Source organism: Lepidochelys kempii, chromosome 2, assembly GCF_965140285.1.
Source record: "Lepidochelys kempii isolate rLepKem1 chromosome 2, rLepKem1.hap1, whole genome shotgun sequence".
Classification (NCBI taxonomy): domain Eukaryota; kingdom Metazoa; phylum Chordata; order Testudines; family Cheloniidae; genus Lepidochelys; species Lepidochelys kempii.
In genome coordinates, this window is record NC_136381.1 from 257,598,634 (window position 1) to 257,611,604 (window position 12,971).

At 38.7% G+C, this 12,971-nt stretch overlaps 1 protein-coding gene across 4 annotated transcripts in view; it reads left to right on the forward strand.

Annotated features, from left to right (window-relative positions):
* Window positions 1-12,656, forward strand: part of WDR48 (WD repeat domain 48) — a 53,573-nt gene extending 40,917 nt beyond the window's left edge. For 3 of the 4 annotated variants that reach the window (XM_073334669.1, XM_073334670.1, XM_073334671.2), the window contains 6 exons: window positions 1,667-1,762; window positions 4,875-4,980; window positions 6,658-6,745; window positions 8,086-8,162; window positions 9,275-9,467; window positions 10,702-12,656. In XM_073334669.1, the coding sequence (XP_073190770.1) occupies window positions 1,667-1,762; window positions 4,875-4,980; window positions 6,658-6,745; window positions 8,086-8,162; window positions 9,275-9,467; window positions 10,702-10,797 (656 nt within the window). In that variant the 3' untranslated portion in view covers window positions 10,798-12,656. Of the gene's footprint in view, window positions 1-1,666; window positions 1,763-4,874; window positions 4,981-5,546; window positions 5,779-6,657; window positions 6,746-8,085; window positions 8,163-9,274; window positions 9,468-10,701 lie in introns of those variants that run through there. The other variant, XR_013635449.1, reaches the window with a different exon arrangement.
* The last annotated feature ends 315 nt before the right edge of the window (window positions 12,657-12,971 follow it).

Here is a 12,971-nt window from a genome sequence, read left to right on the forward strand (position 1 = left end):
GCTTTTGCAACCCAGTGGAATCCATAAACCAGGGTTAGGCACTGGACTCCCTGCTTCGTGCATGGGAAGAGTTAGGTACCTACGGATGGGATCCACTAAAGCCATAGTGCTAGGTGAGGAACTGCCTAAGCTAGCCAGTAGCAGATGCGATGGAGAAGGGTGTGTCCTAAACCCTGTCTCTCACAGGGAATTAGGTGCCTATTTCCACTTAGGATCTATAGCTAGGAATCCTTTCTTGGAGTCAGGCACCTATGCTGTTTCTTGCAAGAAGAAAGGCAGCACACACCTAAGTCCAAGCAAAAGCCCGAGGGGGTGAATGGAGAGGTTGCAGGATGTGGCAGCCTCCCTTGTAACCTTTAGCCCAGTGGTTAGTGAAATCACCCAGGAAATGCGGGACCTCGGTTCAATTCCCCCCTGTGCCTTGACAAGAAGTAGTGTGAGAACCCTGCTCAAATCCTGTCTCATGTGAGTGCCTTAGCCTGCTGGTTCCCAAATGTTTTACAAAGGCAACCCACCAACAGCATTGTCTTTATTTTGTAACCCATCGTTTACCTATATGAACCCTCTGTCCTGTTACCACAACCCTAATCCTGGCCCAGTGTAGAGGGGAGGTCTAGATGGGTGGGGTTGGAGGGCAAGCCCTCCTGCTCTGTGCTACCTCATGTGCAAGGTCTCAGCACCACTCAAGTTTGGCCCGGCTGCCTCTCTTTCATGAGGGAGGGCTAGCCAGACCAAATCTGAGTGGTGCTGCAGCCTCGTGTGCCAGGTTACAACGACCAGAGTGGGGAACTGGGACTAGCCCCACTATGGGATGAGTGCGAGACAGGCTTGCTCACCAAACCCTTCCTCTTCTCCCCTCCACACCCACCTGAGGCTTTACATCCAGGCCAGGTGAAATATATGTTTGCCTAGTTCAGGGTCACGTGATGAGTTCATCTGGCCTTGGACATGGCAACCATCTAAAACTTTCCCACAACACACAGGTGGATTGGGACCAACTATTGGGGAAACACTGTCCTAACCACTGGACTAAAGGTTAGGGAAGTTGCTACAACTGCCTCTTCCTCCTTTCCCTCTCACAGTTTTGTTTGGAATTAGATGTGCTCAGAGCATGCCCACCAGCTTGGGCCCAGCCAGCGAGATAGGCAAAGGAATGCCTAGTTTTACATGGTTCAAAGATCCTTCTGGGGCTTAGGCATGAGATAGGTATTCAAGCTCTTAGAGCGAGGCAGCAGTGCATGTACCTAGAAGCAGAAACTTAGGTGTCATAAGGACTTTATCGGAAATTTAGGTGCCAAAGGATTTTAGGCACCTTCAGGGTTAGTAGCCAGAGTTTTGAGGATCTCAGTGGTGCCTACAGTGGTAGTTAGACACCTAAGTCCATTTGTGGATCTGGGCTGAAGCCCCTGACCCTGAGATGAACTCCACATCAGTAGACCTCAGTGCCAGCAAGGAGTTCATTGCAGGATTGGGACCTAGCATTTTTTTAAATGTTCAGTTTCTCTTGTATTAACTTCTTAAGCTTTGATAAGAAATACAAACAATTCGCTTATATTAACCAGTTGTGAATTAAAAACATGGAGAGTTGTCGTCTTTTTCTAAACTGGCTATATGGGTCAGTGATTTTTACATAATTATATTCTATGTTTTTAATCATGTCTTATAGTGAATCTCGGAGGGCTTCTATTACAAGCTCTTCTAGAGTATTGGCCTAGAACACACATCAATCCAATGGATGAAGAGGAAAATGAAATAAATCATGGTTAGTGTTCACCTGTACAATATAAGAATCTTTAAATCTTTTTGTCTCTAGCATTCATAGCTAGTTTGTTTTATGTGAGGTTTTTAGAGTTGTCTCTACATGTACAATAGCTTTTAATATAACATTGCTTTGTAATGTTTCACGTAGCACTCCTCCACTGACGATAGTGCTGTTTAAAAGCCTTTGGAACTCCACAATAAAGAGAAAACAATTGAAAAGCTAATTCTGCATTGAGGGTGAATTTACAGAAATGCTATTAGTTCGCAATGAAAAAAATTTCTGGTAAAATTAAGAGGCTAGGTTTTTAAGGGAGAGAATAAATTCCTTAAATTCTAGATAGGGCAGAGGAATGGGAGTAATTCAGTTATGCTTTTCTGGGTAAGTGTCCAGGGCACATTGCCTAATTTGCTTGTAAGTATTACTGGGAAGTATACACTAATAAATAGCAGTTATATTTGTTGGAATGTGTTACACTGAATGGATGTTGAAAACAGAATTGTGTACTGACCCAGGAGGCTATCTTCTGAAGTAATCCACAAAGGAAAGGTGAGGTTAACAGTAGGGTTCTGTAAATGGCACACAAGATAGGTGGGTGGATTTGGCAGAAAATAAGAGAAACTATAGCTCAAAGGTTTGGAAGATGATTGGTAGAACCTTTCACTGGGACACAAGTTCACATCCAATCAGGGCCAAAGCAATTCAAAAGTTTTTGGTGTCAATAAAATGAGGTGGTTTAAATTCATATGTCTTGCAGATGTTTACCTTACAAAACTATTAGTTTTGGTAATCTCTTGGCTTTTTTATCAGATTGGCCTTCAGCTGAAATCCTTGTCATGTGTTGGAATAAATTTAGTGTGGAAATTGGAAAAAGTTTTCTAACCATTGGAGGAGTGAAATTCTGGAACAGCCTTCCAATAGGAGTAGTTGGGGGCAAACTAACTAGGTTTAAAATGCAATTTGATAAAATTATGAATGGGATTAATATGATGGAATACCTTTCAATAGCAAGTGACTGGACTCTGTGACCTAGGAGGTCCCTTCCAGTCCTACGTTCCTATGGATTATGTGGGTTTAACTACGTTTTCACTCAGTGTGGTCTCAGAATGGGGTTGAGGCACTCTGTTAGGCTATTTTGGAGGCTCTTGCATTGTTACTTCCTGTGCTGTGCATTTAGAAGGCTTAAGGGCTTGTCTTCACTACCATGCTAAATTGGTGCCGCTGCGATTGATGCAGCCGCGTCAATTTAGCGCATCTGGTGAAGACATGCTACGTCAATGGGAGCATGCTCTCCTGCCAACATAGCGCAGTGTAGACATTGTGTTAAGTCAACGTAAGTTACATTGCTCAGGGAGGTGTTTTTTTCACACCCCTGAGCGACATAACTTCCATCGATTTAAGCGGTAGTGTAGACAAGCCCTTAGTCTTGGGGTGGGAAGAATAAAGAGTGGCAATTTACCAACTTTCCAAGTCATTAGAGACCTGATTCCTCCTATAGACTCGTGAATAGTACTGTACTTTAGTAGAACTGGTCAGGTAAATAAGGATTGTAAAACCAGATTCTAAATTTGCTTTTAAAATATTAAAATTTAACAATACAAAGCAAATACTTAATAGTGGCTTGGGAAATAAAAAGTGCACCGGGGGTCTCTTGGATCAGTGATATTGTTAATAGAGAGCTGAGGGACCATACAAAGATTGTGACTAGGCAAGCTGAATACTAACTGTTTTAGTAATAAAATACTTCATTAATTTTGTAGTCTAGGAAAAAAAACTCGAGGAGAAAAGTGTTCATAGTTTCTCTGGAGTCACCATTATGGAAAATAAGTTGGACGACACAGATTTGAAATCTGCTTATTAACAAAAAGGGATGTCTGTTGGCATCTATGTTATGTTTTTGTAGCATTTGAGAACAGGGTCCTGATACATGCTGAGATAGCACCATTCCCCTACCTTACGTCCAGTGGGATTTTTTTTTAAGCTGAAATTTCCACTGCCTCCAAAAAGGAGAGTTTGATTTTTAAAAAATCAAAAATTCAGGAGGGTAACACCAAAATATTTATTTTAAAGAAATTTCTAAAACCCCAAAATTTCTCCCTTCTAATTTCCAGAATGATTTTATTTTGTTTCTGATGAGCTCCGGGCATGGGAATATACAATAGTCTTATCTCTAGACTGTACTCTTGGCTATGAATTCTGAGCCTCCATTTATTTTATGCTCTGCTCATAAATGAGCTAAGCAATCTTTTTGGAACTCCTATCCCCCACAGGAACCCATATTCAATTATCTGGTATGTTGTAGCATTCGACAGAACATTAAAATTTGTTAATTGGTGGATTTCAGGTGCCACATAGTAAGTCTGGGTTCTTTTCTGACTGAAAGGCATTGCAACCAAACAGTTTTTCCCATATTTTTCAGAGAACTTTACATTGCACTGCAAAATAATTACTATTTATCAAATCGTTTCATTTTGAAAGCTGTAGTCAGTCTAACAAGTGAATCACTGCTCTTTTAATCTGACCCTCTGCATTTGAAATGTCATCAGTCACTTCTAGTTGTATAGTCCATAGACATGAACCTGATCAATAGTTAATGGAATGTACAGTGCAGTGAAATCAAGATGTCTCTGTCAAGTTCTCCTGGTCCTCTGTTTCAGAGTCGGTAGTTAGGTGGGAAAGCAAAGAAGATGCTTGTTAAGATGTTACTTTTGAATGTGAAATAATTGCCTTTGCAGAATTATTCTTTTTCTTGTTCACCTCTAAAGTAAGGGTCATTCAATTCCCCAGATACTTACATCTCTGTATTGCTCAGAAACTGGGGAAAACTGATAGTAAATCAGTGTTCCACTCATGGCCCCTATTCTCATGTACATCAGACATTGAGATCTGCCTCCTACAAAGTTATAATGTGTTAATTCTTTGGTATTTCTCATGAAATATTTAAGTGTTGGAAATTCTGGTTTATGAGAAATCAACATGTCTTCATCTTTGCATCTGTTTTGTTTATTTTCTTTTTTTAATTCACCACTGTATTGGCAAGAGACAATAACTTGTGTTAGTCTGTATACTTGGCTCTAAAACTAGGTATATAGTCTTGATGTATATTTTTCTATAGTGAATGGTGAGCAGGAGAACAGAGTACAGAAAGGAAATGGATACTTTCAGGTACCACCGCATACACCAGTTATCTTTGGTGAAGCTGGAGGACGCACTTTGTTCAGGTACAGAAATTCAGAGAATGCAGTGTGGCTAAAGCAATAGAATTATTTTCTTTTTGGCTCTTGAACAATTTCAGATATTCATCAATGTCCAGGAAATAGAAGCTTGACCATACAAAATTGGTCTGTGGCTGGTAATGTCATTCCATAGTCAGACTAGGAACATCTAGATTCCAAATCATCAAGACATGGTGCATGAATTGTACAGTAACTCTTACAAGGACTTGTTGATTTATAGCTCTGAGGGCACTTCCTGTACACCATCCTTCCATAGACTAATCAACAACAACCTAAAGCTGATCCATTTTCCTTCTAAGACTATTTAATGTACCACTTTAAGTTCAAGCAGAGCTTAATGTATAATTATTGTCTTTTATTATGGTGCTGCAGTGTTAGTCTTCAGGCATTAGACTTTTTTTTTCTGATCCACTGGTATGGGGAACTTCTCCTAAAAGTATATTTGCTGGCCTATCAGAGTGCTTTCAGGTCTGACCAGTCAAGTAGTATGAGATCTTATCATGCCACTCTGATTACCACCCATCTTGCCTTTTACACTACTTTGATTCCAGCATGACTTTATCAGCTAATATATCCAGTGATGAGCTGCCAGAAGCTCAAGAACCGGTTCCTTCACTCGCTCCGGGTCTTCGGCAGCACTGAAGGACCCGCCGCTGAAATGCCGCCGAAGACCCGGAGTGAGTGAAGGACCCGCCGCCGAAGACCCGGAGTGAGTGAAGGACCCGCCGCCGAAGACCCGGAGTGAGTGAAGGGCCTGCTGCCGAAGGGTCAGAGTGCCGCCGGGTCAGTAAAAATTCACATGGGAGCCTCCCTAGCTGAGAGCTCAGGCGGGACTGACAGGACAGTCCCACGGGCCACATCCTGTCTGTCCCGCCTGAGCTTCCCCATCCCTTTAACAGCTGGTTCTAAACTGGCTTCAAAATTTAACAACCGGTTTGTGCGAACCGGCTCCAGTTCACCACTGAATATATCATGATGAATATCCCTGGGATGCCAGGTTTTTGAATGTCATAAAGCATTCACGTTTATCCCTGGTAACTGAATATATCCATTCTTAAATTAAGACTGGTTTTTCAGTCAAGGTTTCTTAGTTTTCCAGAACTGAATATAGCACATCCCAAGCCTGGGAGCAGTGTAACTTTCAGATCACGGGTCATTCAAGTAAAATGAGGCTACATTTTCAATTTAAAATGAACCCCATTCCCACAGCTCTTAATATTTTTGAATTGTAACTGAGGATTCTAGCCCTTCGGTTAGATCTGCATTGGCAGATGCTTATGTCTACAGAAAGTTCCATTCAATCAGTGAGACTCTACACAAGGGCAAGGGTACACCCTCACATATCAAACTTAAAGGATTGGAGTCCACAATTGCTAAAATGTATATACTTTGTTTGGGTTTTTTTAAACAATTTATTTTTAATTTAAAGTTCATTTAAACAGAATTCGTAAAACACTAATCTTGCTTAACTCGTGGTTATGGAATTATTATTCTTTCATCTGATTAACAGATTTATTATTTTAATAATTTCTGGTTTTGCCCATCACTGTGCACACTTTTTTTAATCTTTGCATTTAAGTTCTGTAATTTATGTGCTGTACAGCAATTTTCTTCTCAGTGCTTAAATGTATTATTTATGAAACTCATTTCTATATATTTTAGGTTATTATGTCGGGATTCAGGTGGTGAAACTGAATCTATGCTGCTTAATGAAACTGTGCCACAATGGGTAATTGACATCACTGTGGATGTAAGTGTCATTAGGTATAGACTTTGCCCTTCTTTTAAAGGTGAACTGCAAAGGAATTTAACTAGACTCCAGCATCTCAAGTAACGTATATTGAATATCTTCAGTAATCAGACCTAAAGGGATATTCAAGGCATTACTAGCTCAAAACACTCTTCTCATAAACCCATTGAAATTCAGCCTCCCTACAGGTCACTGGAACCTGCCCATTGTAAATCCCTACTTCCCAGCATGCACTGTGCTTATGTTCCATAAACCAATAGGAACCAGGGTGTTGTATGAGATAGAGGTCTCCTTCAACCTAATTTTAAAGCCTGACCTTGACTCAAACCCAACCCAGGAGTGTCAGTTTGTCATTTTTCAGAACCAACCCAAACCCATGTCAGCATTGTCACATGGGGATTGGCCTAGTGGGGGCTTGCCACTTCCCATGTCTGTGTTCTGACTCCAGCTGCTTTCTGCCTGGGGGCTTCGCATGGCATCAGCTGTGTGCACCACTCCTGCTGGCTGCCGCTACTGTGCAGTGAAGTAAGCATGCTGACAAATCACAGCCTCCAGGTGGTGGTGACGGTGCTGACAGGTTTGTGGGGGGAGTGTTGGGTTCAGGTTGCATCAGTTTTGAAAATGATTCGGCATTGTCAGTTTGGGTCTGGGTCAGGTTTTAAAATTAGGCCTGTGAAGACCTTTATTTTAAACACCACTTTGGCTTCCTTTCAAACAAGCCAGCTTCATTGGGGTCTCCTGGTTGACGGGGAAATGACCAACATAATGTCTACTGTAGTGTTGCTTGCTGGCATACTGAAATATGATGAATTTGGGGGAGTCCAAGAGAAGATAAGGTACATTTTTGAGTTAGAACCATACTAAATATCCCTCATTGCCTGGTTGGGGTGAAGTGTTCTTCACATGTGTCTCGAATTTGATTCCATTCCTTAACAAATCACCTCCTAAGAAACCTGATTTCTGATGCTGTATTCCAGATACTCAAAGTCTTTCTTCTTTAAAACTTGCAGTCATTTTTTAAACAAAATATTCAGTGTTTTGACTTTTTATCATATCGAAGTGCTGTACACTTTTTACACTCACCTGCTTCCGCTGAAATGAGCTCCAACTTCTATAAAAGCTAGGCAAACAAAGGACTTGCATGAGATAGATCTGAGCTCTCCAGAAGCTTAAGCAATTCAAAGAAAACTAGTCCTCAATCATTGTGCTAGAGAAAATCTCATTTTTATTTGATATAATATACATATTAGGTAAACACACTTTCCAATTTGAAACAATGAAGTGAATATAATTTGTGTGATGCCAATTGGTACTAAATGTAACACTTTGTTTCCTTTTAGAAAAATATGCCCAAATTCAATAAGATTCCTTTCTACCTTCAACCTCATTCGTCTTCAGGGGCAAAAACTTTAAAAAAGTACGTATATATTTTTGACTCTTAGTATTTCAGAGATACTGATATTAGCAGACTCGTAAAAGGGTATGCCAAAGAGAATAACGGTACTCTTGGTTAATCCAGAGAACAACATTGGACATGCTATCTCAATTCTTGGGAGAGAAGGTATTTAGTGTTACAGGACAACATCCTGCTACACTGGTTGATATAAAAATATTTTAAAGATCTGGGAGATACTGTAGTTGTAAATGGCAGCGGCTTAAATTAATTGTACTTTAGAAGGTCTTACCTTAGTATTAATAATGAGGTTTGAGTTGGTACCATAACATTTTTGGCTGGATCAAACCTAATGTCTTATCTAATCCTGTATCCTATCTCAAACAGATGCTTCAGTCAGAGAAAGGTGTAAGAAACACCAAAGTAGGCAGGCTTGGGAGAACCTGTCCCTTACATTAGATCCCATCCTGGTTTCTAATCATTAGAGATCGGCTTGAGCCCTGAAGCATGAATTTTTAAAATGTTTGCTGTCTTTTAATTATGACAACTGTGTGTATTCTTGATATTCATATAAACATCCAGTCCCTCTTTGAATCTGGATACGTTCTTGGCCTCAACAACTTCCTGTGGCATGAGTTCCACAGTTTAATTACATGTTGCCCAAAAAAGTATTTCCTTTTATCCGTTTGAATTTCCTACCTTTTTAACTTTTTTGAATGTCTCTTGTGTGATAAGATAGGGAAAACAGAAGTTCCTGACCACCTTTCTGTTTACAAGTCATTATTTATTATACTTATTATCATCTCCCTAGCTTCATCTCCTTTCTAAGGAAAACATTCCAAGTCTTTTCAGTCTCTCTTCATCTGAGTTTTGCCATGCAAGATCTTGATCTTTCTTGTTGCTCTTCTCTGAGCACCCTCTAGTTCTGCAGTATCCTTTTCAGATAAGGTGCCTGGTACTGCACACAGTATTCCAGATGAGTCTTCACCATTGATTTATATAAAGGCATTATTATAAAGATCTTATTTTATATTACAAACAACTGCTATAGCAAACCTTATTGCACATGATACTGTGAAGATAAGTGTTTGAAAGGCTAAATCTGGTGTTTCACAACTTTTAATTAACTTGTACAGAGACCGATTGTCAGCTAGTGACATGCTGCAGGTCAGAAAAGTGATGGAACATGTTTATGAGAAAATCATAAACCTGGATAATGAATCTCAGACAACTAGCTCCTCCAATAATGAAAAAGCTGGAGAACAAGAGAAAGAGGAGGACATTGCTGTGTTAGCAGAAGAAAAGATTGAACTTTTGTGCCAGGACCAGGTAAGTTGGCATAAGCACTCATTTAGGCCTTCTTTCAAAAATATGATGATCAATAGTAAATCATTTGTGAACCTCCAGGTACTGTTCTTAAAATGTGCTACAGGTAAACTATTTTAAAACAGATGCCTTTGAAACTAAATTGTATGTTATGAACTCAATGTTAATGGATAGTAGTACTATTTTTTGCTTTTTGCATATAAAGCGTGGGTGGATATATTGCATTACCAAATGTCTAGATCGCAGAATTTTGGTTGTTGAACTGTATTCTCTTTTGGGGCCTAATACTCCAAACTCTTGCTCATGATAGTAATCTTATTAATCATATACTAGCTATACTGATATGAGCAGTAAACACAGATGACAGTACTTTGTTATTCTCGAAGATCACAGGCTTTAAAGAAGAGCTCCATTGAGGAGGGCCTTAAGCTACTCATGCTTGTTCGATACCAGTATTTACAGTGTTGAGTAGAATATACCTCTCTTCCAGACAAAATTATTTAGAAAGCTGTAAAACCAGACTAGGAACAAATTAGTTTTAAAAATCATTTCCCATTTTCATCTATTGTATGCCTCCTAGAATTTGATATCAATCTGCAATAAATTGTAATCACACTTCTGTATAACATCATTAAGATTAACTTAAGCAAATAAACTGTGGGGTTTAGAATATTGTTACATGTCTGGTCCTGTTCAAAATCTGTCTAACTTCAGAGCATATTTGTATATTGCCTGCTAGGTTTAGTAGTACAATTGTTTAGTGGCAATATGTGCAATAGCACAGCAAGAGGCACTGCTACTTTGGAAGTAGGTTTCAAACTTCCTTGGATCACAAATGAAAGGAGTGTAATAGTCTCAATTATGGGGGGAAAGACAGTAGATGTTCAGATTCAGTAAGTTAAAGCCACTTAAATGGCACCCCTTCTCCAACTCCACTAATACCAGTATTACAGTACACTTTATAGACAGTAAGGTGGGACTCAAGCGGCATTTTTCTTATTTGCCTATCTATACATTTTGATGTTTACTGACATTTACTAATAATCATTCCAAGCCTATATATGCTGCTGTTGGTTCTCTCTAATATATGTTAGCCCCTGGGTACCAGTCCTTATTAGTATGATGTACCACTGTCAGCCTAGAATATGCTTGTCTGAAAATCAAAACTTCCAGCATCGAAAGATTTAACATATCTACCGGTCTTCTGCAATAAAATATAAATCCTCTTACACTGCAGGTTTTGGATCCAAATATGGACCTTCGAACTGTTAAGCACTTCATATGGAAGAGTGGTGGTGATCTGACACTTCACTACCGACAGAAATCAACGTGAAAGGAATGATGGACTCAAATGGTTGTTCATTTACTTGACCTTACTGTACTGGTTCCAAGAGTAGTACTATAGAAGCCCACTGAACCCTAAGGTAGATGAGACTTCTAATGACTCAGTATGGACCAGAGAGTATACATTTAATAATTGAAGTGACTAATAGATCTGTAATATAGAGAAAAAAAATCTATATGACTTAAACTAAAGTCTGTCCTAGCTAAGGCACAGCAAGTGAAATGAGAAGTCCCTAGTGGTTCATGTTATGTGAGGTATACAGAGAACAGATGATAATCCAGTGCAGACTTTTGCTTCCTTCTGGTTTTGTTTTTTCCAGAGCATTAAATTTTCATCTGCTCGGGCTTGATATGAAACACTGTTTTGGCCATATTAGTCACTATGTTCATAATGCATGCACTGTATTTTTTGAATACATTCCATTCATACATTACCTACAATGATTTTTCACAGGTTATTCATAAAAATAATTTTTACCACTTAGAGAAATCTCAAAAAACACCGAATGCTATTGCACACTTGAAAGTAGTAGCCCATTTAATTGTAAGTCAAAGGTTAACATAATTAGAATTGTTTTAATACTGCAGTTCAAACGTTCTTATAGAGAGCTATTGCCATTCAGATTGAGAACACTAGAGAAGTATTATAGCAGGGTCAGTCCAGTGATGCTGTGCATCATAATAGAATAAACATGTTTTGCAAAATTTAATAGATTTTTTAAAAAAATATATAATTCTTCCTGCAATGTGTCCTTGTTTTAAAGACACGCTAGTTGGAATTCCAAGAAACTGTGCTCTATACTTCTGTGGCATTTTGTTAAAAAATTTAAGACCATTCTGAAAATTTAAATTTTATTTGTTGATGTCAGTAGCAAATTTCATATCCATGATATAAAAGCATTTGTATTCTTTTTTCCCAAGTTTTATATGCAGATTTTGTTATAGCTGTACACATCTTCTTTTCCTGTTCTTTCTAAAAATCTAAGGCTTTCATATATTCATAGTAGCCTTGTATAAAGTTTAACTTACTGGGGAGGGGAAAGCATTTCATCTTTTGGCAAGAAAATTTGGGACTGTCCCAAAAGACTATTTGTAGCCAAAACAAATTAAAAATCCTCACCACAAAATTGTGTACAATATGACTCTTGTCTGAAACAGAAGCACAAGTGCCTTCAAAGGGCAGTATATTTATTCAAGTTTCTTCAGGAGACGTGTGCTCTTGCCCTTCCTGTGTTTTGCTATCAGGATTTAGGCTGGGGCCTACAGAAAGTCCCAGATACATTACTGGGATTTTATAGTGATCAAACTACAAAAAAAAAATTTTTTTCCCACTGGCATATGTTAGAAAAATATCCAAATGCATTATGTCCTGGACAAAGTCACCACTTAAACAAGAGGGTATGGTTAAGAATTAAGCTAGCATGTCTTTTTCCCTTCCTTGAAAGGAAGCCCCATTTCTGTGCATACTCCATTTGACACAATTGTGCTATATTGCACATTTTTAGTGATATTTGTGAATTAAATGGTTTAGCAGAACTGTGTAACTTTTATTAATAAATTGTCCTGAATTGTATTTATTAATAGCAGAGGTCTATGCTTTGTTCTAATAGACAGTGATTCTTTCTGGTTGTCTTGCTGTCCCTTTGTATACATTGTAACTGCTCCCAGTTCATTCGTTCATTCGGGGGTTTTTTTGTTTGTTTTTTTTTGTCTGAAATCAGCCAAGGTTACTCTTCCAACCATCCCAATAATGCAGTTTCAGGAGAGATTGAAGGGCGTCTGCAATGCCAAAAGGGTAAATTATCTGTATTTCACAGTTGTACAGAATAAAAGGCTTTAGTTAAAATATTTCAAAGTTGTTTTGATCATTCGTTGGTTCACTTATGCAACCCTGGGGTTGTCATTTTTTTTCACCCTATACACAAAGGGCATATAAATCCTTTGAGCAATTTCTTTAAAAATTAGAAGTCAGGTTCCCAGTAGCTTAAAAATAATTGCAGGGTAGTGTACTAGTGAAATACACACAGTAATTTATGCAGATTTTTGTAGTGTAGCATAAGATAGTTGAATGTGACTACAGGAAAAAATATTTGCTCTTTCTCAAGGGATAATGCTTGCAACAAGAAAACAAAATAAGGGAATGTAAGAAGGAAAATACTCCTC